Source organism: Cervus elaphus, chromosome 2 (genome assembly GCF_910594005.1).
Source record: "Cervus elaphus chromosome 2, mCerEla1.1, whole genome shotgun sequence".
Taxonomy (NCBI): Eukaryota; Metazoa; Chordata; class Mammalia; order Artiodactyla; family Cervidae; genus Cervus; species Cervus elaphus.
The window spans coordinates 39,761,318-39,785,573 of NC_057816.1; the positions used below are offsets into that span (position 1 = coordinate 39,761,318).

The 24,256-nt window shown below is 39.2% G+C and overlaps 1 protein-coding gene across 9 annotated transcripts in view; it reads right to left on the minus strand.

Annotated features, from left to right (window-relative positions):
• SYTL2 (synaptotagmin like 2) overlaps positions 1-24,256 on the minus strand; it is a 118,803-nt gene that overhangs the window by 6,244 nt on the left and 88,303 nt on the right. For 3 of the 9 annotated variants that reach the window (XM_043876052.1, XM_043876061.1, XM_043876083.1), the window contains 9 exons: positions 24,143-24,211; positions 16,734-16,835; positions 14,676-14,729; positions 13,394-13,441; positions 9,957-10,051; positions 6,962-7,081; positions 5,474-5,643; positions 4,261-4,363; positions 1,593-1,763 (listed from right to left, as the gene is read on the minus strand). In XM_043876052.1, coding sequence (XP_043731987.1) covers positions 1,593-1,763; positions 4,261-4,363; positions 5,474-5,643; positions 6,962-7,081; positions 9,957-10,051; positions 13,394-13,441; positions 14,676-14,729; positions 16,734-16,835; positions 24,143-24,211 — 932 coding nt within the window. The other 6 variants (XM_043876021.1, XM_043876069.1, XM_043876076.1 and 3 more) reach the window with 6 other exon arrangements.

The window sequence follows — 24,256 nt, forward strand, 5'->3', positions numbered from 1 at the left end:
TGAAATTTCCCTCCCCATCACAGATGGACTGTTGCTTTGATATCTGGAAAGGCTACACTGTGTATCCTGGAAAACTCTGCGGGGTACCCAGAACACATTTTAAGTCCTTCAGTTCAGAGAAATCAGAATGGCTTTCCTGGAGATGGGAAAGGTGTTCTGAAATGCTTAGATTTTTATAAAAACACATACATTTTTGTTAGTGATCCAGCCAGCACATAAAGCAACTTATCTGTATTTTCTTTCTTTAAAGGAGTAGGAAGAGCCCAGGGTATGGGTGGGGGACAAATAATACATTTTCATAGCTGCATTAACCTAATTATTTTAGACCAGATGAGGAGATGCCTGTAAGAATACAAAAACTGGACAGTCATTTTACAATGTACGCCCATGGCTGATTCAGGTCAATGTATGGTAAAAACCACCACAATATTGTAAAGTAATTAGCCTCCAATTAAAATAAATAAATACATTTTTTAAAATGTACATTTGTTATAAAACAGTTAGTTTTACTTTCAAATTCTGGTCTTTTAGAGCCTTATGGCCAAAACAGGACTGTATGTCAGAAACATAACAGAAGGAAGCTAAAAATGAGATGCTTTTGATAACTTCTGAGAAATTCTTAACTAGCAAGTCTGGGGTAGACCTAGAAATAAGAGCTTAAAGTGACTTTGATGTGGTATTTTGGAACCATTCCTTAAGTAAAATGGCTTTACTGTATAGATACTTAACAGTTTTTATAAATTGTATGTATCACACTAACCTTCACATTGAGAACAACAACAACAAAAAACTGGATTAAACAAATCTATTTGAAGGTGCTGAAGAATTACTAAGATAGATAAGGTTCAAATGGATAAGCTGTTGTAGCCTGAAATGCTTTCTTTCCACTTCGAGGCATTAGCTGCGTTTTGAGTAGTGTTAACTTAGGAGGAGAGTGCTTTGCTTTTAATTCTTTGCCTTTAATCCTTTGCTTAGATTGAGGCAGTGTGTCCTTTCTCTGTGTATCAAATGCAAAAGTAAATCCTCTCAAATTACCCCTAGAATTTTTCATATGCAGTCTCCAGCGTGCAATAAAAAAATGAACAGGCATACCAGGACAAAGGACCAAATGACCACACAATAAAAATCAGAGGAGACTCACAAATGTTTAAGATATAGGAGTTTTCATATACATACTTTGAGTAACTTTGATTAATAAATTCATAAAGATAATGAGAAGATAAAGAATTTTAGCAGAGAAATCAAATCTATAAAGAAGAATCAAGTGAAAATATAAATCTGAAAGTATAATAACTGAGGACCCATAGATATCCATCTAGATATTAGATAGATACTAGATTAGACACAGCAGATAAGAAAATTATTTAACTAAAAGATAGGTTAGCAGAAACTAGCCAGCCTAAAGAATAGATAGGGGAAGAGAGACTAGAAAACATAGAAAGGAGCCTAAGAGACTTATGGGACAGAGTGAAAAGACATGATGATCCCAAAAATTGGATAAGCATTCTGAATGAAAATGGAATTCTATAGCAGCTGTCTCCTGAATCCCAGGCCCCAAACCACCAAACCAAACCAAAAAACTCCAAACTTACCTTCCGCTTTAGAGGGTACCACTTCAATTGTTTATTCTGTTTGTTGTCCCAGTCCCAAGTTTCCAAATCAAGTTCCACTTCCCCTAGAAAACTATTGCGCTTAAATGTATCTCGATGCCAGACAGACAGGTTCAGCTTCTGTGTCTTTAAGACTTGCTTGTCGATTTTATACTGCAGTTCAAAGAAGGAAATTAAAGGGGTAAATAAGATTATTTTAGGCCAAAGTTATGACATAGAGGTGAAGATAAAGTCCTCTGTGTAGATCAGATTTTTCTCATCGGTTAGGTTTCAAGTCTCAAAAAATACTGCAAAGTCATCTTATTCTAAGTGCCTTGTTTCAAAGAGCTAAAATCCATCTTTCACAAAAGCTGGAAAAGCAAATCATGGCTCAAGTATCACTGTTGGTAATAGCTCTCTAAAAACAATTTTTACTGGATGTTTTTAGTTCTAAGTAGATATAACATGAATCCAATTCAGTCTAAAAATACAAATGAAGTTTCAAAACCCACTACAATATTGTAAAGTAATTAGCCTCCAACTAATAAAAATAAATGGAAAAAAAAAATAAAAATGAAGTTTAATCCAATGGTCTGTTTTCTACCTGAGGGCAAGGTACTGTTTTTTAATAGACTAATTGTTAGAGCAGTTCAAGATGTGCACAAAATTGAAAAGAAAGTACAGAAGAGTTCCCATATTTCACCTGCTCCATATATATACAATCTCTCCAATCACTGATATTTGGCAAGGACAAAATAGTTTTCAAGAAAAGGTCGACCTGTTTTTTGGTTTTTGGGGGGCATCTTAACAGTTTTAATCTGAAATGTAGTCAATTCTTGATTATATATAATTATGGAAGGGATAATAGTCCTTCTAATCTAAAAATAATCTCTACTTGGCTTTATGATATACTACATGAATGTCCATTTTGGTTGTAGTAGACTTGCTTTTCTCTAAGTTTACCATTTAAATGAGCTGGCTTTTCCTGAGTTCATGGTTGAAGTAGATGACCTAGAAATAGCAAGGGTGCTGAGGCATATCACAGTCAAACTGTAATTAAAAACCTGCTACAGAAAATCCACAGACAATTCACTCATGGATAACTGAGGGTTAATTTAATGCCGCTCTTTTTCTCAGAGGATAACCAAATACTTGACAGCATTTTCAGAAAGAGAGAATGAATAATACTTCTCACATTTGTTGTTTTAAATAATCTGTTACCCATGACTAAGGCAGCATGAGATAGTTTGAAGGAAGATAGAACATGGGCATTTGAGTGAGGTATATTCTCCACTCATCTATCCAGCCATCTCTCCTTCCAATAAACATTTTTAAAGTACCTATCCCAGACACTGTACTAACAGTCAGCATTTACTAAGTGTTTAATGCATACTATGCATACTATACTATGGACTTCCCTATAGCTCAGATGGTAAAGAATCTGCCTGCAATGTAGGAGACCTGGGTTCGATCCCTGGGTTGGGAAGATCCCCTGGAGAAGGAAATGGCAACCCACTCCAGTATCCTTGCCTGGAGAAAACCATGGACAGAGGAGCCTGGCGGGCTACAGCCCATGGGGTCACAAAGAGTCGGACATGACTAAGTGACTAACACACACTAATGCATACTTATCACTTTACACATATTAACTCTTTTAATGTTCACAACTTCTGAGGTAGGTAGGCACTATTCTTTGTTTATTATAAATTAATTTTAAAAACTTTTTGGCCACACCATGCAGCAGGAAGGATCTTAGTTCCCCCACCAAGGATTGAACCTGTGGTCCCTGCAGTAGAAGCTCAATTCTTAACCACTGGACTGCTGGGGAAGTCCCAGATAGGTACTCTTCTTATCTCCCATTTGCAGATCTAAAGTGCAGATGGGTTAAGTCATTTGCACAAGGCATGCAGTTTACAAGCAACCTAGAGTTGATCCCTGCTCTTGTGGAATTTACAATTAAACCGGCAGTTAAAGTGCTGAATGTCAACACCGCCTATTGTGAAACAAAGACACTGAGGCAGCAGACAGCAGGGAAACTTAGGAGTTAAGGACAGCCTCTCACAGGAAGAGGCATTTCAGGCTGTGGGAAGTAGTTATGGACAGCATGTGGGGAAGAACATCCCAGTTTGAAGGAAGAGAAAGTCCCAGCGGAGTGAGAGAATCTAATTCCTCCAAAGAACAGAACGGAATCAGGGTAACCTGAAGAAAGATGATGAAAGCAGAAGGATGAGGCCAGAGCTCAGGTTCTCAAGGGAGGGGTGTGCATGTTAAAATGGGCAGGCTTGACCTTAAGGCTAATGGGAGTCCTCCAAGATTTTAAGCAGAGAAATAACATGATCAGAATTGGGCTTTTAGAAGATTGTTTTGGCTGCAGTGCTCAACTTTATCATCTGTGTATCCAGTTTCCTTTATTTCCCTAAGCTTCATTTGCCTCATCTGTGAGATGCAGATAATAATAACCCCTGGCAGAGTATGGAGGGGTGCATGAGACAAGGCATACAACAGTCACGGTGTATCATCTCATACAAAGCAGATTCTCAGAAAGTGGTTATTCATTTCCTTCTCTCTTGGGGACTGACTTCCTCTGCAGAGATACTACCAAAGATGACATGGCCTCTTAAATGCATAGGTCACCATTTGGGATTTTCCTAGATAGAGAGGTCGTAGGTACCCGCAGTATCTCGTTATACACAGGATTCAAAGTTTTCTTCACTACAAGTGTTTTCTTCTTGCCCATTTTGCCTTTGTCTGGTAACAGGTAAGTCTTTACATATCTAAAAAGAGAATTGAACAGACAAGAAGGTCAGAGAAAATAAAAGTGACATGTCTACTTGTGCTTTTAAAAATGCATTAGAAATTGATAGGAATAATTATTTCATGACACTAGCGAAAGTAGTATATAATAAATGTTCTCATCAACACCTTTATACTTAAACTTTTAAGTGATTTCAGTGGAATGGATCATTTTAAATTGTTTTGAAGATTTTTAAGGGGTAGTCCCTGAATTCCTTTCTTCCTTTGACCTTAACTATTGTAGGGCAAGGGGAAGACAACTGACCTCTAATGTGATGCTTAATTTCATTGGCTAGTGTCCTATTAAGAAAAGGCTTTGATGCTTGCAGAATTAAAAAAGACTGTCTTTTGAAATAAAAATCTTGGTACATACCTAATCAGGACATATTCAATGTAAAACAAAAATTTAAAAAAAGAAAAAAGTAAAGCTATTGGGCCCAGCTACTTTTATAACAAAAACAAAGGGTTGGGCTTATGCTAGCAAAATAATTAAGAATCAGACTTCTGCACAGGGGTAAATGGGGACTGTCATTCAACTTTTATAACTGAACTGAAATGCCAATAAACCTGTGATTTCAAAAATGAATTAGTAATTCCCCCTAAAGTTCTGCAGAATATAATTTAAATGTGGAAACTACCTTATTCTAGAATCTTAACTATCTCTACATCACTGAGCACTATAAAGTATGCCCAACACATCCCTCCTTTTAGAGAAAGTCTAAGAGTGTGTGGAGAAAGGGGACTCAGGTCCTCATTACTCATTGTGCTGCTATAAACAAACAGTACTTATCTTCTCTATCCTTTGTTTCCTTATCTGTAAAAAAGAATCAGGACAGGATGACCTCAAAGATTCCTTCCAACTTGAAATGCTTTGTGTTTCTCTGACATTCTTATAATTTAGTAAGTTTGGCGTATGAATCTATAAACAGCATTTTTCCCCAACTCTTTCCGCCCCCCCCCAAATCCCGTTTTTTCCCCGAACATTCCTTTTTAACACAGTCACACACATACTTTCCCTTCAATTTTTTCCTTTCTTTCCCAATTTCTACAAGAGTAACTAAGAGAAAATAGTGACTCCAAAATGTACTTACGGGTCCGAACGCTGTTTCTTAATATCCGCTGCTGCTAAGTCTTTACACTGGGCCACAAAGACATGCAACTCCTTTAGTGAGTCCACGTAGTCGATGGCAAACTGGATATTTCCTTTCACGTCCAGATTGCCAAAGTCTCCACTATAAACACTCATCACACTGCCGCTGACCTGAAAACGTCGGAAAACACTCGGTGTCTGTCTCTGTCTCACTCTCGAATCCAGCACAAGGATTACACGGGTGTAATCTTTGCTTGCCATTATTTCTCTAGTTTGCATATAAAAGCAGCTAATTTAATATGGCATTGAAAAAGCATACCAGCACAGACAACCTGACATGATATACATAACATGATGACTGGTGTTTAACAAAAACTGCCTGTAAGAGACACACATGAAAAGTATGAAATGCAAAGTTATTTCGGTGCTGACTCATTTCAAACCAGGGTGACTTTATGGTTGGGGCACTCAGAGTCCCATTTTTAGGCATGCTTAGAATTTAAAATGTTAAATGAAGGGGATGTGAGAAACCCCAGGCACAAAAAACACAGTGACACATTGCTCTATCAAATATCCAAGGCACTAAAAAGGAATTTTACTATGTTACCCATCCACTGATGCTAAGAAAATGCTTACTGAGCCATACACTTTTAGAGGTCAGGAAGGGTAGAAAATGGATGATTGATGAAGAAAGTTTAAAGCCTTCCCAAGGCCATACATTTGATTGTTATCAGCAGACATTCAATTTAAATAGATTTTTTTTTAAAAGAGTTTGAAAAATGCAAGGCCAGTAAGAATTTAAGCACAGATTTATCATTGGTTTAGCATATCTGATGAGATCTGTGCATGTATATACAGATCATAGATATTTGGATAAATGTATGTTGACATATTTACATACATATATATCTCTATACACATGCTACATGCACACACAAAACTATCTCACTTCTATAAAAAGTCAAATTCTCCAAATCAAATCTGAGCAACTACACTTAGGGAGCTTCCTTTGGAAAATCCCATTCTGAATCCTTCCATGAGGCAAAGAATCACCTCTCCGTTTAATGTGAATCAGTACTTTTAGTTGTCAGAATAAATAACCTGCTAAAAGAGGTACAATTCTATACCTGCAAAGAGCACATAAAATCATATCTGATAAAAGCAGACTTTGTAATAGTTACCCCATTCGCTGCACAGAGAAGTTTAGCGGTTCATCTTGTTGGTAATTTAGGTTTATTTTTGAAGTACTTAACATCCAAAACAAACGGTATCTGTTTATCTTGGATAGGAACTGTCTTGTGATTAAAAAAAGAGAAGAAAGGAAGATGTAGCTAGCCAGAAGCTAATTGTGGGTTAGATAAAAAACAAAACTCTCACACCCCTGGAATCCGAGAAATATAACAAAAGGCCATTTTACAGGGGCAGGAGCGTGGCAGAGCAAGGTTGGCAGAAGCAGGGGGATATTAACACAAAGCCTTTGTTTACATACAGAAGACAAGGACGTCATGCCAGAGGAGCTGCTAAGATTGGTTAAAGAGCTTGGGCTCTTCTTGTGTCTGCTGAGCTGGTAACTGCCTTCTGATGCTGTATCTGTCTCTTTGTCATCACTCTACAAAACATCATATAATACACACAAAATTCAAATTCAGAAAGAGTCAAGACCACGACCTCAGTTTAGATAAAGATAATAGCTTGGTATCCCACTCATGTATGACATTTTCCAAGGTCAAAGGACAGCAGCGCTAACTGCCAAGGAATGGTATTCAAGATGGGGTGGCTGGTCTACCCAGGATCTCACTTAAGCAGGAGAGCAGTGTTTAGCTACTGAAATAACAAAGTGCTTTTTTTTTTCACCAGCAAGGTGGCCCGCAGGTGCTACAGAAGATAGCATATTGTGAGCTTTCTTGGCTTTCTCTTAATATTATACATTTATATTGCTTGGCAAACTTTATTGATACATATGAGAAATTATCTTTACCTAGACAATAAAAGGTCTAATATTTACTCTTAAATCATAAAATGTCATGCCTAATTCCTCTCGGTAACATAGGCTTAACTTCCCTAAAAATCAAATCTTTTACTTGAGACACTATTAAACTAGGGAAAACAATTCTAATCTGATCTGTGTTTCAAGTTTTTCATATATGCATGTATGTGCATACACACACACACATGTGAACTGAACTGATATGTAATTTTAAACCACCTCTTAGGTATTCCTATAGAGTTACAGTGCTTATCTTTTTTGTTGCTACCTGGAGGTATATTGAATTATGCATTCTACCCACATTGTATTTTAACAAATTTTTTTAAATTGCAGTAAGGTATTTATTTTAAATATGTCCCTGGAAATATTTACCTGGGTCAAGAAAGAAAAAGTGGTGATAATAAATTTTATTATATTTATATCTATAGTTTATTAGATGGTAGCTTTAAGGATCTGTGATTCAGAATGAGCTCCTTTTGGGGTTAGAGAGTTTATGGAGCAGTTCAGTGGCTCCTGGGGTTAGGGAAACACCTTCACAAAGGAGCGGTTAGTTCATGCCAACATATTCCAGGGCCATGCAATTACATGTCAACGTAACAGATGCCAGTCCTAACGCAGATTAAGAAAGGAGTTAAACAATTATGATTTATGTGGATGAGAAAAGAATCCTTCCTCAAGGATGAAAAAATCCACACCGTTTTAATGTTTCTATTATCACACTCCCTCCCCACATGCTTAGAGACCACTTCCCTCTATCACAGCCATAATACATTCTACCTAGATCATTAGTGATTATTGAAAGGACAGGACCTTGTCTTGATGACTTGTAACAATGATTTTCACAAAGTTGGCACTCAACAAACGTGACTGATGGTAAGCCTCAAAGGGACAGTGGACGAAGAAGCAAAGTCTGATTTTATCCCATTTTCTTTAACATTCAGTCCAACCCCAAGTACTTTGAAAGGTAAAACAATACAGCTTAATTTGGCATCTCTGATCCACAGACTCTATTTGGACTATCTTTCGTGTGGAGCAATGAGTCAGCAGGTTAAAACTGAAGGAAGGAGAAAAAAAATCAGCAACTGGTATCATTTGCCTCTCAAATTATTAGATGTTTTATTCGTATGACCAGTCAAAACAAAAGCACATCTACAAAGGTATAAAACCACAGAAATTCCATGAGGTACCTAGGCTGGCTTCTAGCTCATGAGCTTGTTTCAAAGAATGAGTGCTTCTTTCCAAAGCAACTGTAATGTGGGCTCGTAAGCACATGCAGGGGTTGAATATTTTCTGAAAAAGTTCATGGAAGGCTCAGTAGACAGAAGGGTTCCCGGGAGGTTGGGGAGGAGGGATGTAATTCGTATGTTTTCAGAGCTTTCTTTACATCCCATCTACTAAGAGAAAGGATGAAGCTTTTATTTCATCATGAAAAATCAGACCAAAACTGCAAACAGCAACAGCAAGCACTAAGGTACTACGTGTCAGCACTGAGCTGTGTTTTCCCTGCATTATCTCACTGACTCCTTACAATCTAATGAGTTAGGTACTAGGAAAGCACTCAGGGAAGTTAAGGAAATTGTCCATATCCACACAGCAAATCAGCAGCATAACTAGGGGTGGGAGTGTCTAACATCAAACCTCAGACTCCTAATTACCTGATTGCAAAACATGGAATCTTAGTTAAGTCAAAGAACCTGAGTTAAAATCCTAGATCTACTTCTTCAGTAGCTGTTGAATTTGGGGAAAGGCTCTGTGAGGCTCTTTCTTCTTGTTTAAAATGGAAAAAATTGTACCTACCACATTTTGTTAGTAAGAGTTAAAGATATCAGAGTGCCTGGTACCTACTATGTATTAAATGAATAACAGATAATAGTCATGTTCTTATTTGAAACAGAAGGTGTAGTAGTTAATAGCATGAAGGTAGAGCTGGACTCCAGTCCTGGGTTCAGCCCCTTTCTAGCTGAGTGAGGTTGCCTGATCTCTCCTAATCTCAGTTTCCTCATCTGTAATATCCGGGGATAGTGATGGTGCCCACCTCCCAGGGTTACTGGAGGATTAAATGAGATAATGTATATAAAGTGCTTACACCCTGTTGATACCCTTAAAGTTTCCCATGTCATTGATACTTTCTAATTTTAACATATGCTTTCAAACTAGACTAAGTTTCTAGACTAAGCTTTCACAAATGAACCATACTCTAAACTGCAGAGAAGTTCATGCCAACATTTTTCGGCCTGGATTTCTTATTTTGAAACAAAAGTCACATTCCCTGTATGCAATCTGGCTTCACCATCAAAAAGTTACCATATGAGTCAAGTGAGATATGCCTTGCTTTGTTCCAGGACCAAAAACAGTACGTCTATTGATATGAGAGGCAAAGGTCACCTCTGCTGCCTCTTAGGGTCTCTGCTGTGGCTTAATGCAAACACACCAACCTTGGCATAGCAAATCCACTTATTTGGTTCCATTTTTCGGAAGGTACAAAAGACAAACTTGCCTCATCTTGGAGAAATGCTGGAACAGACTTGCTCATCCTTCTGAGTTTGTCAGGGTGGGAAAACTGATTATCAGGCTGTGAAGACACTGTGGGAACTAAACAGCATTTCCATTCAAAGTTATCCTCACAATTGTCAGACAAACTTAAGGCATAAGTTGAAAACACACTTTTTTCCATCTATGAACAGAGACGTTTTTGTAAAATGGTTAAAGGCACAGTAGTTCACATGCATAGGACCACAAGGTAAGCAACATGCACTTTTCACGAATTATACAGAGAGAACTAACAAGGAGTTGAACCAAACGGAAAACAGAACTTAAAAATCACTAGGTTTTATTGGACTGGAGAACTGGATTTGAATTATATTGAAACATACTACTAACATGAATTGGTTTTAATTTATATTTTTTCACAGTAGATCTTTGAACCACAAGATCTGTACTTTATTGGTTCATCTCCTTGAGATATATATTTTTAACATGCTGCAGGCTGAAAAACTATTTCATTGAATAGCAAGGATCTTTGTACACAACTCAATCATAAAAGTGTCCTGGCTATTGATGTCTAAAAGGAGGTTGGATTCCTTAGTGATTGTTGGGATTACTGTAAGAGTATTTCTCCCTCAGAATCATAAAAAAACCACAGTTTCAAAATTAATTATTATCTGAAAATAGAAATTATTTAGCTATCTTGTCAATTCAGATAACTTTCAACAGCGATATCCAAAGGCCAAGTATGAATGACTCAGGTTAAGATACTCTAAGAATTTAATATGAAAATGTAGCACACAGTTTCTTTTTGATACAGTAAGTATATATGTGGAAGTCACAACAAGATGATGAATTCTCTTCCTAATACGTTTAACCCTAGCTAGAAAACTTTTCTTCTTCTTAGTCTAAGAATGACAATGTCTAAGCTTTTCTTATGGTGAATCAGAGCTTTCGTATTGAATGGCTTAATATTTTTCAAGGCACTCAGAACAGTGCTTGGCACATATTAGGCTCTATATAAGTCTTTGCTAAACAAGTAAACAACTGATAGGAAATCTTTATCTTTCCCATGTGACATAAATATACTGACATGACCTTCTCATTGAAGAGATACTAGGAAAACAAATAAAAATCAAATTATATGTCTACATATAACTCAAAAGGCTCAAGCTTAGCCCTAAATATTAGCTACATTCATTGCTAGTTAAAAGAAATCTAATGAAGGAAAATGGAAACTTGAACTATTAAATATTTGCTTATCACATAATAGCTCTCACCTAGTTTTAGGCTCACAAATGCATCAAAATATATTTATGGTGTCTCACAAGATGATAACCTGCTTTAATTACTTCCCATGGTGTGTATTTGAGTGACTTATACTGAATTAGTATAAGATCAGGTCCTACAAGGGCAAAGGATAGCCCAATGAGTATGCAAAACTTTATTATAACATTGCTCCGTATTATTTTCAAAGTATATATTTACTACTCAAATGTAGTCAGTTTAGTAATATGTTTACTGGGCTTCAGCTATTTGTGTTTTGACCATGCATTTCATTTTGTTTTATGGCAAGAACACACTTTTCACTAAAGAAAAGGAATAACCCCAGCCCAGGCAATAAAAGTCATCTTGGAAAATACCACAAAAAAAGAGAAATTAATTTATCCAAAATTTAGCACTGATTAGCCTCTTTGCCTTGACCAAAAGCTAAGCTAATTAGGAGGTCACAAATGAAGACACAGATATATAGGCATACATCATCTGTGTCTATGGTTTGTTTCCACTCCTCAGGCTAAATGTTGAATAAAACATAGAAAAATAAACTAAGATGTCTAAACTTAAGTATCCAGTTGCCAGTTCAAGAGCAGCTGGAAAAGCCTCTTTACCCAACACCCCTGAGAGAGAGAAGTCTTGTTTCCTCTGCAGCAGCCATAGAACTCACTCCAATGGCTGAAGCCTGGATGGCCTTATTTCCTAGGTAGTTCTTAAGAATTTGTCAGGTCATGTGCCAAGGCTCAGCGCCTTCATCTCTGGCAGGAGAACCTCATGATCGGAGTTTCAGATTTCAGATGAGAAGGCACTGTTTTCAAGCATCAGCACTTTTCCTCTATCTAATGGCTCCTTCCTTTGGCTGCGCTTCTCTTTAAGAACCATTAGCACATCCAATGACTGTTGGGAAACTGTTATTAAAAATCCTATGGACCGGTATGTGTATCTTCATCCCTCCAGTGCCTAGGATTTTGAAACCACCTCTGGAAAGGGATGCCAAGAAGACACACAAGCATATCTGCATTCTTTGCTAGTCCCCACAAATCCCTTTTTAATTCACTATTTGTACTCAAGACGATAGTCACAGTTAAGAACAACAGTCTTAAGAGTGAACAGAAAACAGTGAATAACCATTATCTTTTCCTGGTGGTGGATACTAATTAGTTGATGCACATGAGCTACCACAATTGTGCATACGTTTTTCTTTTTTAAAATTGAAACATAGCTGACATACAGTATTATATTAGTTTCAGGTGTACTACCTAGTAATTGGATATTTGCATACGTTATGAAATGATTACCATAAGTCTAGTAACTATTTGTCCCCAATATTATTACAATATTATTGACCATATTCCTTACATTGTATATTACATTCCCATGATTTGTTTTTTGTCTTGATCCCCTGCACATTTTCATCCATCATGACTCTCAACAAACACCATTTGTTCTCCATATCTTTGAGTCTGCACGTTGTTTTTGTTTTGTAAGATTCCACATGTATGTGAGATCACATATGTATGATCTCTGACTTACTTCAGTTAGCATAAAGCCCTCTAGATCCATCCATATTGCCACGTACATTTACTACGTAAGATTCAGAGGTTCACTTGCCTTATATATTGAACTACACTATTTTCGTTTTGAACCTCTGAGCTTAAACCCTGGGCATTAAAAAATTTGCTTCTATAGATAACGTAGAGAGGCATACACAGCCATACCACATCCTAATTGTCAAAGTACAGTCCTTTCCTAGGTCCAAATACATTATAAATTGTTTCATGTCTATAGTGTTTTGTAGAGGCCATAGGAGATCCAGTACTCCAGACAATACTGCCAAGTGATATCATTTTACGTAAAGACTCAAAGAGCAGGGAGACTGGCAAAAGCATAATAGTATTCAGCAATAATGTGTGTATATATAACACATACATACATATATATATATATAATTTTAAAAATATATAACTATCCCTCAGTAGAATCATGAATTAACACAGAGTAGTAACATACTTTTAATAAATAAAACCCTTGTCAGAATGAAATAGTTTTGTAAGCTGTAAGAGTTTAGTACAATAATAAATGCTGCATTATTAATGGGGTTAGTTATTTCAGTACATTTAACACCATGTAGAGTGGCAACATTTAGTCATTTGTGAGAAAGATCCTGCTACTCACTTCCTGGAATGCATTCATTTGTGTCTGGTTCCTGATCTGCTTTTTGATCTACTCAGAAGAGCAACATTGAGAATAAATACCATTTTAACAGAAAGATTAAAGAGACAAGAAAGTAAAGCTCAAATGTCAGTTTCACAACTAAGACTGCAGAATACATCCGACAGGTTTTCAGCCTGCTTCCATCCATTCCCCAATGCAATTCTTCCTCAGCCTCTTTGAGGTCCCCTGTTCAACTAAAAATCCAACATCCAGCATAGATGTTCAGTGTCTTTCCTCTTACTCATTAAGCCATGGCATGGAAAAGAGAAGGAGCACTGGGCTAGGAGTGAAGCTGAGGTTCCCATCCTCACCCTCTCACTGACTGACTAGCTACAAATGCTCAGACAGATCACCTCCTTTCTCTGAGCTTTTCTTATCTGTAAAATGAAGATAAAAATCGCTGCCCCACCTACTTCAATGAAATGGTTATCAACATAAAAGACAAAACCATTACATAAAAGTAAGGAATGACCTTTGAGGAGCTCTGTTGCTTCATTTTATATGAGAAAGCTCAGCTAACATACATTTTTATTATTATAGTGAAAGCAACTTAGAAAACAAAATTCTAGCATACAAGTATAAATTACATATTTGCATAAATGCTGAACCATAAAAAAATCAGACTCACTTCTATCCTTGCCCCCACGGTTACCCTATTCATTTTATAACTGAACCAAGTATAATGCCTGATCCACAGACAAGCTGCAAGACCTTCTGGCTCCTTAGTATTCAGAATTAGTCAATTTCACCCTTGGTCTATACTTGGTTATTGAGGTAAGCAGAGGCAAGATACCCAGTCTTGTTCTGGGACCCTTTCCTTCGATCTTAAATCTTTACCAGTTAAATCTAGAGAGATCTATATGCTGACTTGAAAATCAAATACAGGAATAACTTAACCCAGGAACCCATGCCACTCTCCCTGCCTCCACAAGGAGTTCTGCAAGTCAGAGTAGCAAAAATCTGCTCATGCTCATAGAAATACGATTTCCTATTTTTAGAAACCCTTGCTTCCCAAGGGTCTCTGATGAGATCTTCACACCAGTATCGCCAGCAGAAACCTTAAGAATACGAACAGTATTAAATGCACCAAGTCAGAACCATTTTATAACAACTTAGGCACCATTCATCACATAGTGACAAGTGACGTTCTTCTATTTATCCTAATAGCTGTGTCCAGGTGACCGCCCAAACCACCCCAGAACTTAACACACAGACAGACATGCAAATACATAAAGATATTTACCATCTTCAGCACTACGTACTAATTCTTCTGGCAGATTATCTACTTTGGCTTGATCTGTGCAGGAGAAATTAACAAATGGTTAACACGACTGACCCTTGGCGAGCAAGAACAATGAGATTGTCCCTGGAAGCCCCTGGAGTTGGAAGCAATTAGTCAAGATGCCGTGTGAGGGGTGCAACCAAGATGTCTTCCCCCAAATACTTTCTCTTTAGATTAGCTACTGGAGCCGGTGCCATAGCGGGAGCTCCCATTTCAGCCCCGATGCAGCTTCCATCAGCGCACTGCTGCACACGGACTCCCAAGGGTTAGAGGGTTAGCTCAGAGCAAGCAGTCGGCCGGCAGCAGGAGAAAGCACGGGGCTGCAACAGCCTCTCTATTCTTCTGGAAAGGGTAAGATGCTAGCCATGACTAACACCTTCCCAAACCCACGGTCATTAACAAATATTTCTGGGCGTGCATCATCATTTGTGCATGCCTCCGGGAGCCTTGCTTGGGAAGTCAACTGAAGAGATGTAAGTGGGGACCAGCTGCTAAGTGGAATCTTGGCAGGCTAGTGTGAGAGTGGGTATCGGTATTTGGAAGGGAGCGTGCAGGAATACCCGTCAGCTGATGGTGTTTTTTTTTTTTTTAACCCTACACATTCCTGAGTACTTTAAAGCTGCACCATGGCAATAGCCCCATGCTTCTCAGGCTAGAGGTTTGCCAAATTGGACAATTGTTGCTGAAGTTTTTTTTTTTCCCCCCTTCGGGTCCATCACTAACATCAGAAAGAACAATTAGGGCTGAACAACAAAGGACTGGACTAGCCTTCTCTGGAAGCATTCAGGCGGATGTGGGGGCTTGGCCACCTGTTGAGGCTTTAGATGGAATTCCTGCATTGGAAGGGGAGTTTGGAATGGGTGACCTTCAAGGTCCCTTCTAACCCTGAGATTCCAAGATCTTTGGTGGGGTGAGGGCTGCATTCCAAATTGGGAATACTGCCTTCACAGCCCTGAAAATCTCTGAATTTTAAGAAGTGTTCAGTGGCATAGCTTGTTCTTTTTCCTTTTCCTTTTTAAAATCGGAAACTTTTCAGCATCAACTGCAGATGCATAGAAATATTCCAAACGTGAAAGTGATCAATTTTTAATCATATGAGTTTGGCAGTGGTTAACTTGCACTTGATAAATTTCCTCATGACCATCTGTAATCCCAGGGGTACATCTTAGCTTAGAAAGAATAAGAACAAAACCCCTAGAAGTCACAGTCTCTAAATCTGTCTGGCTCACAAGTCCCTATATACGTTATGCTTTATGTTACTACTCTAGAAATCCTTCACCAATTAAAGCAGTGGGGAAGAATGTGCCTGGAGTGTTGGATGTCAGGCAGTCTTTGAGCTTATAGTTTCACTATCCAAAAGAAATGGGTGGAAATAAGGGATAAAAGAGAAAGCAAAGTCCCTGAAGCCAGGGATGAATTCATCTCCATATCATGCAAAAATTTATCAGACAAGCAGCAGTTATATGTAATACAATCACCTTATAAATGCTCTTGATAACAGCCTATTGATTTTGAGTCCTAGCTCTGCTGCATGGTATGAAGCAAATTACTTTACATCTCTGAACTCTACTTTCCTCATCTGTAAAATGGGGATAACAATTTGTTTCCCCCCACCCCCACCCCCCATGTGGTTGCCTATGCCAGTTACATGAGATCATGCACATAAAATGCTTAGCCACGTCTTGGCACGCAGTGCTCAATCAATGTCAGCTATTACCACTAGAACCACGAGGTACCACAGTCTTTTAAAACTCAGTGTACTTGAATAAATATTCAAACTGGGATTCTTCAAGAAAACCTAGTGTACTTGTAACCAAACCTCATGTGTTATTTTAAAAGCGAAGTTCCAACCACTTTTGGCTGAGCCTGTTTAGCTCGATTGGGAAAAGCTGTTCTCATCTGTTAACCCCTCCTTTAGGGGTTCAGGGCACAACAGCATGCAGCGAGGCCACAGAAGAGCACATGAGCATTTTTAAGCTTAGATCAGGGCATGGACAGTGGGGCACACTTCATTCTCACTTGATGAATCTGATGAAATATCTTCCAGACTTTTGGAAGGCATTTTCCTAGCAGCACTCCTTTCCAAAATTTTCAAAACAGGACTGGGTTCTTCTTCTGAACCTGTTACAAGACAAAACCGATGAATACTGCACAATACAAACAGAAAAAGAAAATAATCAAACTCTTAATAAATCAATGGACACTGAAATGGCAGGTGGAAAGGAGGTATTATGCCATAAGCCTCCATACTTTTATCCATTTTATGAGGCAGTCCACAGAAGAAAATAAAATTTCTTCACTAAAGAATATTAGTGCATGTGTGTGCGTGCTTAGTTGTATCCAACTCTTTGCTGCCCCACGGACTGTAGCCCATCAGGCTCCTCTGTCCACAGGATTTTCCAGGCAAGAATACTGGAGTGGGTTGCCATTTCCTCCTTCAGAGATTTCCCTGACCCAAGGATCAAACCCTCACCTCCAGTGTCTCCTGGACTGGCAGGCAGATTCTTTACCACTGAGCCATCAGGGAAGTCATTTAAAGAAATGACTTCTTTAAATGACTTCCCCGGTCAAGAAACATTGGTAAGCATAAATGATACAGAGAAGAAATTAACATAATGACCACATTAACAGCAACGTGCTGTCTTAGTCTTCTACACCTCTATTTTAGGCACATGATTTGTTCTGTTCTAAAATTTGAATTTTCCCCTTCATTTCTAGCTTTTGAAGACAGCCACAAAATGGTTTTAGAAGCATTAAAATAATTAGCTGAAAACCATAGAAGGCAGGATTCAGATGTTTTAACATCTGTATATAATTGGGTACACAGATGGGTGAATTCTCCAGATCAACAAATATAGACTCTCTGGTTTCATGAGCTAGTAAGCTTTCCATCAAAATGTTGGGTAATGACCTGAGGTGGTCAACTTTTTATTTTAAAATAGAAAGCATTTTAAAGTGGGGGAGGTTGGTCTCTATTAACTACTAATGTCTTCATTTTATAAAAAATGAAAGGTATTTTATGACCACAAGGAAAAAAGAAAAAGGGCATAACTGGAGAATAAGCACTGCTCTTTAAATGCATCTAATGTTATAAATATTTTTCTCTAGACTGTCTTTAATTTTTCCATTTTGACAGTGAAAACTCCAACATGGATAAGCCTTGGTCTGAGTACTGTCACTCATCACTGTTATATTCTTAGCGCCTACAACAGTGGCAGGCAAGAGGCACTTCGACATTGTTTGCTAAATCCATGAATGATTCCATTAATGAGTCAAGCCACTTGGGAACAACTCTAGACAACACTTTCCTGAAGTGCATCCCAGTTCTGCCCAATGTTAATAAGCATTCTCCAGTAAATGGATTCTAAGATGAATTAGATTCGGGATGTTCAGTGTTCAAATTTTAAAGTTTTCTTACTACGGACCTTCTCGGTGACTTTAATATGCTTCAGTGCATGAATCATGTGCATAATCTCTTAGCATTCCCTCCTCCCTTTATTAAATGAACATACTGTGGTATTGGCTGGTTAAGAGCTCAGCCACAAGTCCAACATATTCGGCTGCTCATCAAAATTGGGGTGGCCTTGTTGTCAGGTTCCTCCCTACTCTCACTCCACCCAACTCATTTACTTAAAAAGTAATTATTTAGGTTAGAAGTTAGAAAACTACGCCTCCCAGGTGGCTTAGTGGTAAGGAATCTGCCTGTCAATACCAGAGATGCAAGATACACGGGTTCAATCCCTAGGTTGGGAAAGATTCCCTGTAGGAGGAAATGGCACCCCACTCCAGCAGTCTTGCCTGGAAAATCTCATGGACGGAGGAGCCTGGTAGGCTACAGTCCATGGGGTTGCAAAAGAGTCAGACATGACTGAACACACACACACACCGTGCACCATTTTATACCTCCTACTTGGCTTGTAATTTAAAAATCTCTGGGCTCTGTCTGGGTAATCATTTATATTGATTATTTCTTTTCTAGATAGGTTTTTTGTTGTTCAATCAGTTATGCTGGTATACTTAAACACAGTTATACACATTCAGGAACAGTCTTCAAAATTAAGTGTAAATGTACAAGCCCTTCACCTCATATAGGCCCATTTACCCTAGTAACTCATGGGGTAGCTTAGTTAAATCTACTTCAGTAAGTTTAAAATGCTGACTTATACTCTTGCAGAGACTGGTATTTCACTTTCCTTTTCCCACCAGTTACAAATATTAAAGAGGTTTCGAGAGAACAGCATCAAAACATGTATATTATCTAGGGTGAAACAGATCACCAGCCCAGGCTGGATGCATGAGACAAGTGCTTGGGCCTGGTGCACTGGGAAGACCCAGAGGAATCGGGTGGAGAGGGAGGTGGGAGGGGGGATCAGGATGGGGAATACATGTAAATCCATGGCTGATTCATGTCAATGTATGACAAAAACCACTACAATATTGTAAAGTAATTAGCCTCCAACTAATAAAAATAAATGGAAAAAAACAAATATTAAAGAGGATTCAGCTTCATTAACTAGGATTATAGGTGGATTCTCTGGTCAGTTTTCAATAAGAGACCCTATGGCTACTTGTAAAGGAACCCAAACCTCACAAATGAGCCACTCAGTGAAGCTCATTTGTTCTTACTGAGACCGAAGGGAGCTAGGAAATGACACATTCTATTAATTTTCTACTGAGGAAGGTGATCAACACTAATTGTTGTGCAACTTTGGTTAAAATGTTCCAGCCGGGGAGCATCCTTTATTATTTCATCACTCTAACCAGGTAACTTCTAATCCCTATTTGTTCCTGGCTTTCTCTCCTAAAATAGTCAGGTTGCTCCAAAGGGCAAACTGAGACAAGCCCTTTCTTTGAGAGCCTGGCTGAAACCAGTATCCCAAGTCCACTTAGATGAATATGGTAATTGATGAAGATCTCCACTCAGCGAAGGCTGGAGCCAAAGAAATGCAACAGGCCAGGCCAGGCCCTTAGGTGTGGTCAGGTGAGGTCATCACACTGAGTCACAGCCTAGAAGGGAGAATTCTGCAGGTAATCGGAAATGGGAGGGAGAGAACAGCAAAAAAAGAGAAAATTAAAAAACAAACCCCACAGCAGTTCAAGGTATCTGAGAGCAAGTTCCAGCCCTGCACCTTGTTCCTGGTACTCAGCTATCACTGTGGAAACACGTTGCTCCTAAGAGGGCAATCTATGCCCACTTGCGGCACTTTCTTGCTACAAATCTTACTGGAGCCTGCTGCGTGGACTGCCAATTAGGAAATTCTAATTCTTTCCAAGAGGAAAGCTTGCTTGGATGTCTCAGAGGTACTCTCTAAACCCCAAAAGTTCTTTAAAACACATCTTTGGAATCTGAAAATTCTATCGTTGATCAGGGAGAATAAAATCAGATTCTGAAACACTGTCTGATGGGTAACGCTATCTCTATGCAACTCATTTGATTAAAGAATATAAGAGGAGATGTAGCTTTTTATTAAGAAAATCTAGGGAGAACTGAAGTACAAAGACAAACTTAGCACCACTTGGGATTATCAAATTAATCCCAGTTTTAAAAACTATATCATCCTTTATGTCAGCATTACATAAATCAACTCATTAACCAATCGGTGAAAAACTTCAAAATGCTCACTGGAGGTGTTTCTCCAGCTTTCTGCATTAGAACAAATGTTTCTATCTGAAAAATCAGAGTCAGATAAATCTTTTTCTTCCTTTTTCTGTAGTCTCTTAAACAGTGATGCCAGAATCAATTCAACTTGACTTGTTTTTGCAGTTTTCTTTGTTTCTCAGGAGAGGAATGGGTTGCCTATTTCTGGGCACATTAATTGCTTCAGGAGCCTCTTTGAAACCAGGCTCCTGAAAAGCCCTTTCTTTGAACCACTGCAGTCCCACTTTCACTATCCCTCTCCTCTGGGGGGTTTATAGTTCCAGTGGTCCCTACTTCGCGATCCACGGAAAGTTGTGAGGTTCCAGGGATCTCAACCCCACTTTCAGAACCACAGAGATCTGATAAGCCAGTCACAGCCTTGTCTCTTCCCAACACTCTATCACGTAGGTTGACTTGAGATTTGAAAACATTACTCTTAACGTTTGATTTCCAAGGCCTCTGAGGCTGACCAGTAAAAAGGGGGCCTGCTTTGACTCTAACGGTTCCTTCTCAGGACTTTCTTCCTTCACTGACACTTGGGGCTGATATGAAGGACTGTTAGATGTTTCTTTAAGGAGTCTCTCCAAACCAATATCAAGAGCACTCTCAGTAGTTGATGGCGCCTCAGACTTTTCTACTGTCTCTTTTACTTCCTTATGATGGAATTCAGAAGCAGCTTGCCTGGGCACCTCAGTAACACCTACTAACTCTGATGGATAAAGACCCCTTGTATCACTGGCATATTTTGTGCTAGGGGTTTCAGTTGTTTCCTTCAGTAGTTCTTCTAAGGCAACACTGAATTCAAGGAGCTCTGATTTAGGCTGAATAATCATTTCCCTCACAATTTCTGTCACTTCCTGAGGTAACTCTTTGCCATACTGAGCAACAGTAGAAGAAGATGAGCTAAGGGTTTGGTCTGATGGAGACATCTGGGCAGCTAAATAAGATCCCATTTTATGAGTTTCATCAGAAACTACAATGAAGGAATAAAAACCCTTTCTGTCTGAAGCTATGCTGTTCATTGTTGTCTGTGGTGGGATAACTCCCAGAGAATTTGGGGCACTACTGTCTACCTGTACACCTTTAGGAAATTCTGTTTTTACTTCTCCAGAAACTACTTCCAGCCCAGTTGGATAACTCAACCAAGCTTCTCTAAGTAGCTTTTGTAATATAGCTTTTACATCATTCAATGCAGGTCTGGGTGGAAGAATAACTTTTTCTATAGTCTCTGAAACTTCCCTTTGAGAAAGCAGTGTCTTATCCTGAGGAGAAGGATGGGCATCCCTGGGAGAAGGCATATCTTGGGGAGAATGGACCACATCCCCGGAAGAACCCTTTCTGTGGAGACAGGAAGGTTGATCCAGGGGATGAGAGCCTTCTGCAGCCGTCTGGAACAAGTTCTCTGGGTTCAGCTGGCACTCACCACTTTGAGCTTCCTGGGAGAGAGTGCTGTTTCCCCAAATTTCTGTCCCCTCTGCAAAGGAAGCCATTTTTTCTCTCTCATCAGCTGACGTGTTCTGACTCTGCTCTATCCTGTTTTCATCATCGCTACTCTCTTCAGACTCTGAGTTGATCCCAGCGGTGGTGGGTCCACATTTGGTTTGTGGGGGAGAGGGTGGGCTTCCAGTTGCTTCCTTCAGGAATTTGTCCAGACTAGCAGTCAAAGTGTTCAAATAGGGCTTTGGAGGAGCTACTGTTTTGTCTATATGCTCATTACTGATCTCTTTAGGCCTTTTGGCTTCTTCCTCAGGATCAGCAAAATCTGTCTCCTGAGGCCATGTCCTATTTTCAGAAACATCTGGTTCAAACACTAGTTTTTCATGAACTTTTCCACCAGAAGGCTGGAGGACTGGTGATGAGGCTTCAGAAAGCAGCTTCTGTAAGCTGTCATTAAGCGTGTCTTTGTAGTCTTTAGATGAAACACCTGTTTTCACTATGGATTCTTGAATCTCTTCAAGCTCTTGGTCAGAGTTATTGTTCTCTTTTTTGAACACCGGGGTAACAAAGCATTCAGTATTTTTCCCCAAGTTTTCCTTTGATGACTCATATCTTGGCAACTGATGAGTGGACTTTCTGGGTGGTCTCCATGGAAATGTGGTGTCATCTGGCAACACCTGGAGTGTGCCCTTTGAATTTAATTTCTCTATTTCCTCTCTTGCCGGAATTTCTTTCTGGCTTAGAATCATCTCTCTCTCATGGGTACTGTTTCCTGATGATGTCACGTCACTGAATTCTTTGTGTTTCTGACTATTAAAAAGCACAGACTTTTTTTGGCTTGTTGTGGTGGTATTCTTCTCAGTATTATCTTGATGGTTTGCATTGGTGCCTAAGTCCCAAAACCTTCTCAAATTCTCAAATTGAGAGTGATTATAGACTTGTTCTGTATTGGGTTCATTCATTCTTTCTTGTAAGGACATAACTTTAAAGTTGGGATTCAGAGATCTGTCTTTCTCCAAAGAGGTATGCATTTCACTCCTGACATTTGAAGCATGTTGCAATGGTGGGAAAGTAATGTCCTTTTCAGAATGCAGACTGTCTGTCACTGGTAATCTTTTTAGAGGCTCAGTTGTCCTATTCTGAAAGAGAGACACTGTGCCTGACTGGTCAGCTGAACGATCATTTTTGGATGGACCTGATATTTGGGGCCTGGTCTCTTTAGCTTTCACTGAGGAATAAAAACTGGAGACATGGGCTGCTTGGCCATCGTTATCTAGTATTACTTGTTTGGCAGTGACTTGAGTATTACATTTACCACGGTCCATAGGTAAACTGTCCATGGACATCACAGGCTGACATGCTTTAGCAGAAGGTCGTTCCTGACTAAATGGAGATGTGGGTTCTTTATGAATGGCAGCTTTTGTACTTTCCCAAAAGGATATTCTATCACTCACTCTTTTGTATTTCTCTCTTTGTACTCGGTTCTGGGGAACCTCATCAGCTTCTGGTAACTGGACCTCAGGCTTCTTCCAAGGAGATTTACTGTTGGCAGCCCCAGGAGGTGACTCAATATTCTGTGGTTCTAAAGAAGATTTTAGGATGGAAGTATCTCTTCCTTTGCTCTCGCTTTCTGCCTTTACGTGGGCTTTGAAACTCGGCTCTTGGATAAAGGTGGAAGAGTCAAAATTTACTTCTGACTTTCTTGTATTTTTTTCATCAACATGAAGCTTGGGTTCTTCTTCACCTAAGCTGCCAGCATCCTTAATATTGCATAGAACTTGGTCTTCTGCATGAGATCCTTTGTGAACACTGTAGGAACAGCTATTGGCTGGAAGAAGTACCCCAACTGCTTTCCCTGTGTTTTTTGAACCATGGCTATAGTCTTTAGTTTTACTCTCTTGATTTGGACTGTAGATTTCAAATGGTTGCAACATGCCTGGACTTTCCTTCCCTTGTGGGGACAAATTAATAGATCTGGGTTTGATGTGCACATTGTTATCTTGGCAATATCCAGAGGGCAGCATATGTTCCTCTACCTGGAATGTTGAATCAGGTCCCACAGGTGTCAATTCAACTTTGGTGGGTAGTAGAGCCTTCAAACCATTTCCTTCTTGACTGGTGTCATCTGTTACCAAGGCAACAGCAATCTGTGGCTTGGAGTCTGTTTTTTCTTTGGGCTCTACTTCTTGGGGATATTGGAGAGATGCCACAGTGTCATCTGAATGAGAGCTTCGGTTAAACCAGTCTAGGACTTTAGATATGGAATCATCAGTTGTCTTCCTTATCTCAGTGGCATATGGACCAGAACGTGAGGATGTCTTAGCTTTTACGGCCTGGTGTAGAGGGGGCTTACCTTGCTGATGGTCTCTAGAACTGCAGTCTGGCACCTGAGGTGAGCTGGGCTCAGTGTGAGACAGTTCATCTGCAATACAGAAATGCTTTTCTAAATAAGAAAAGAGAACACTTA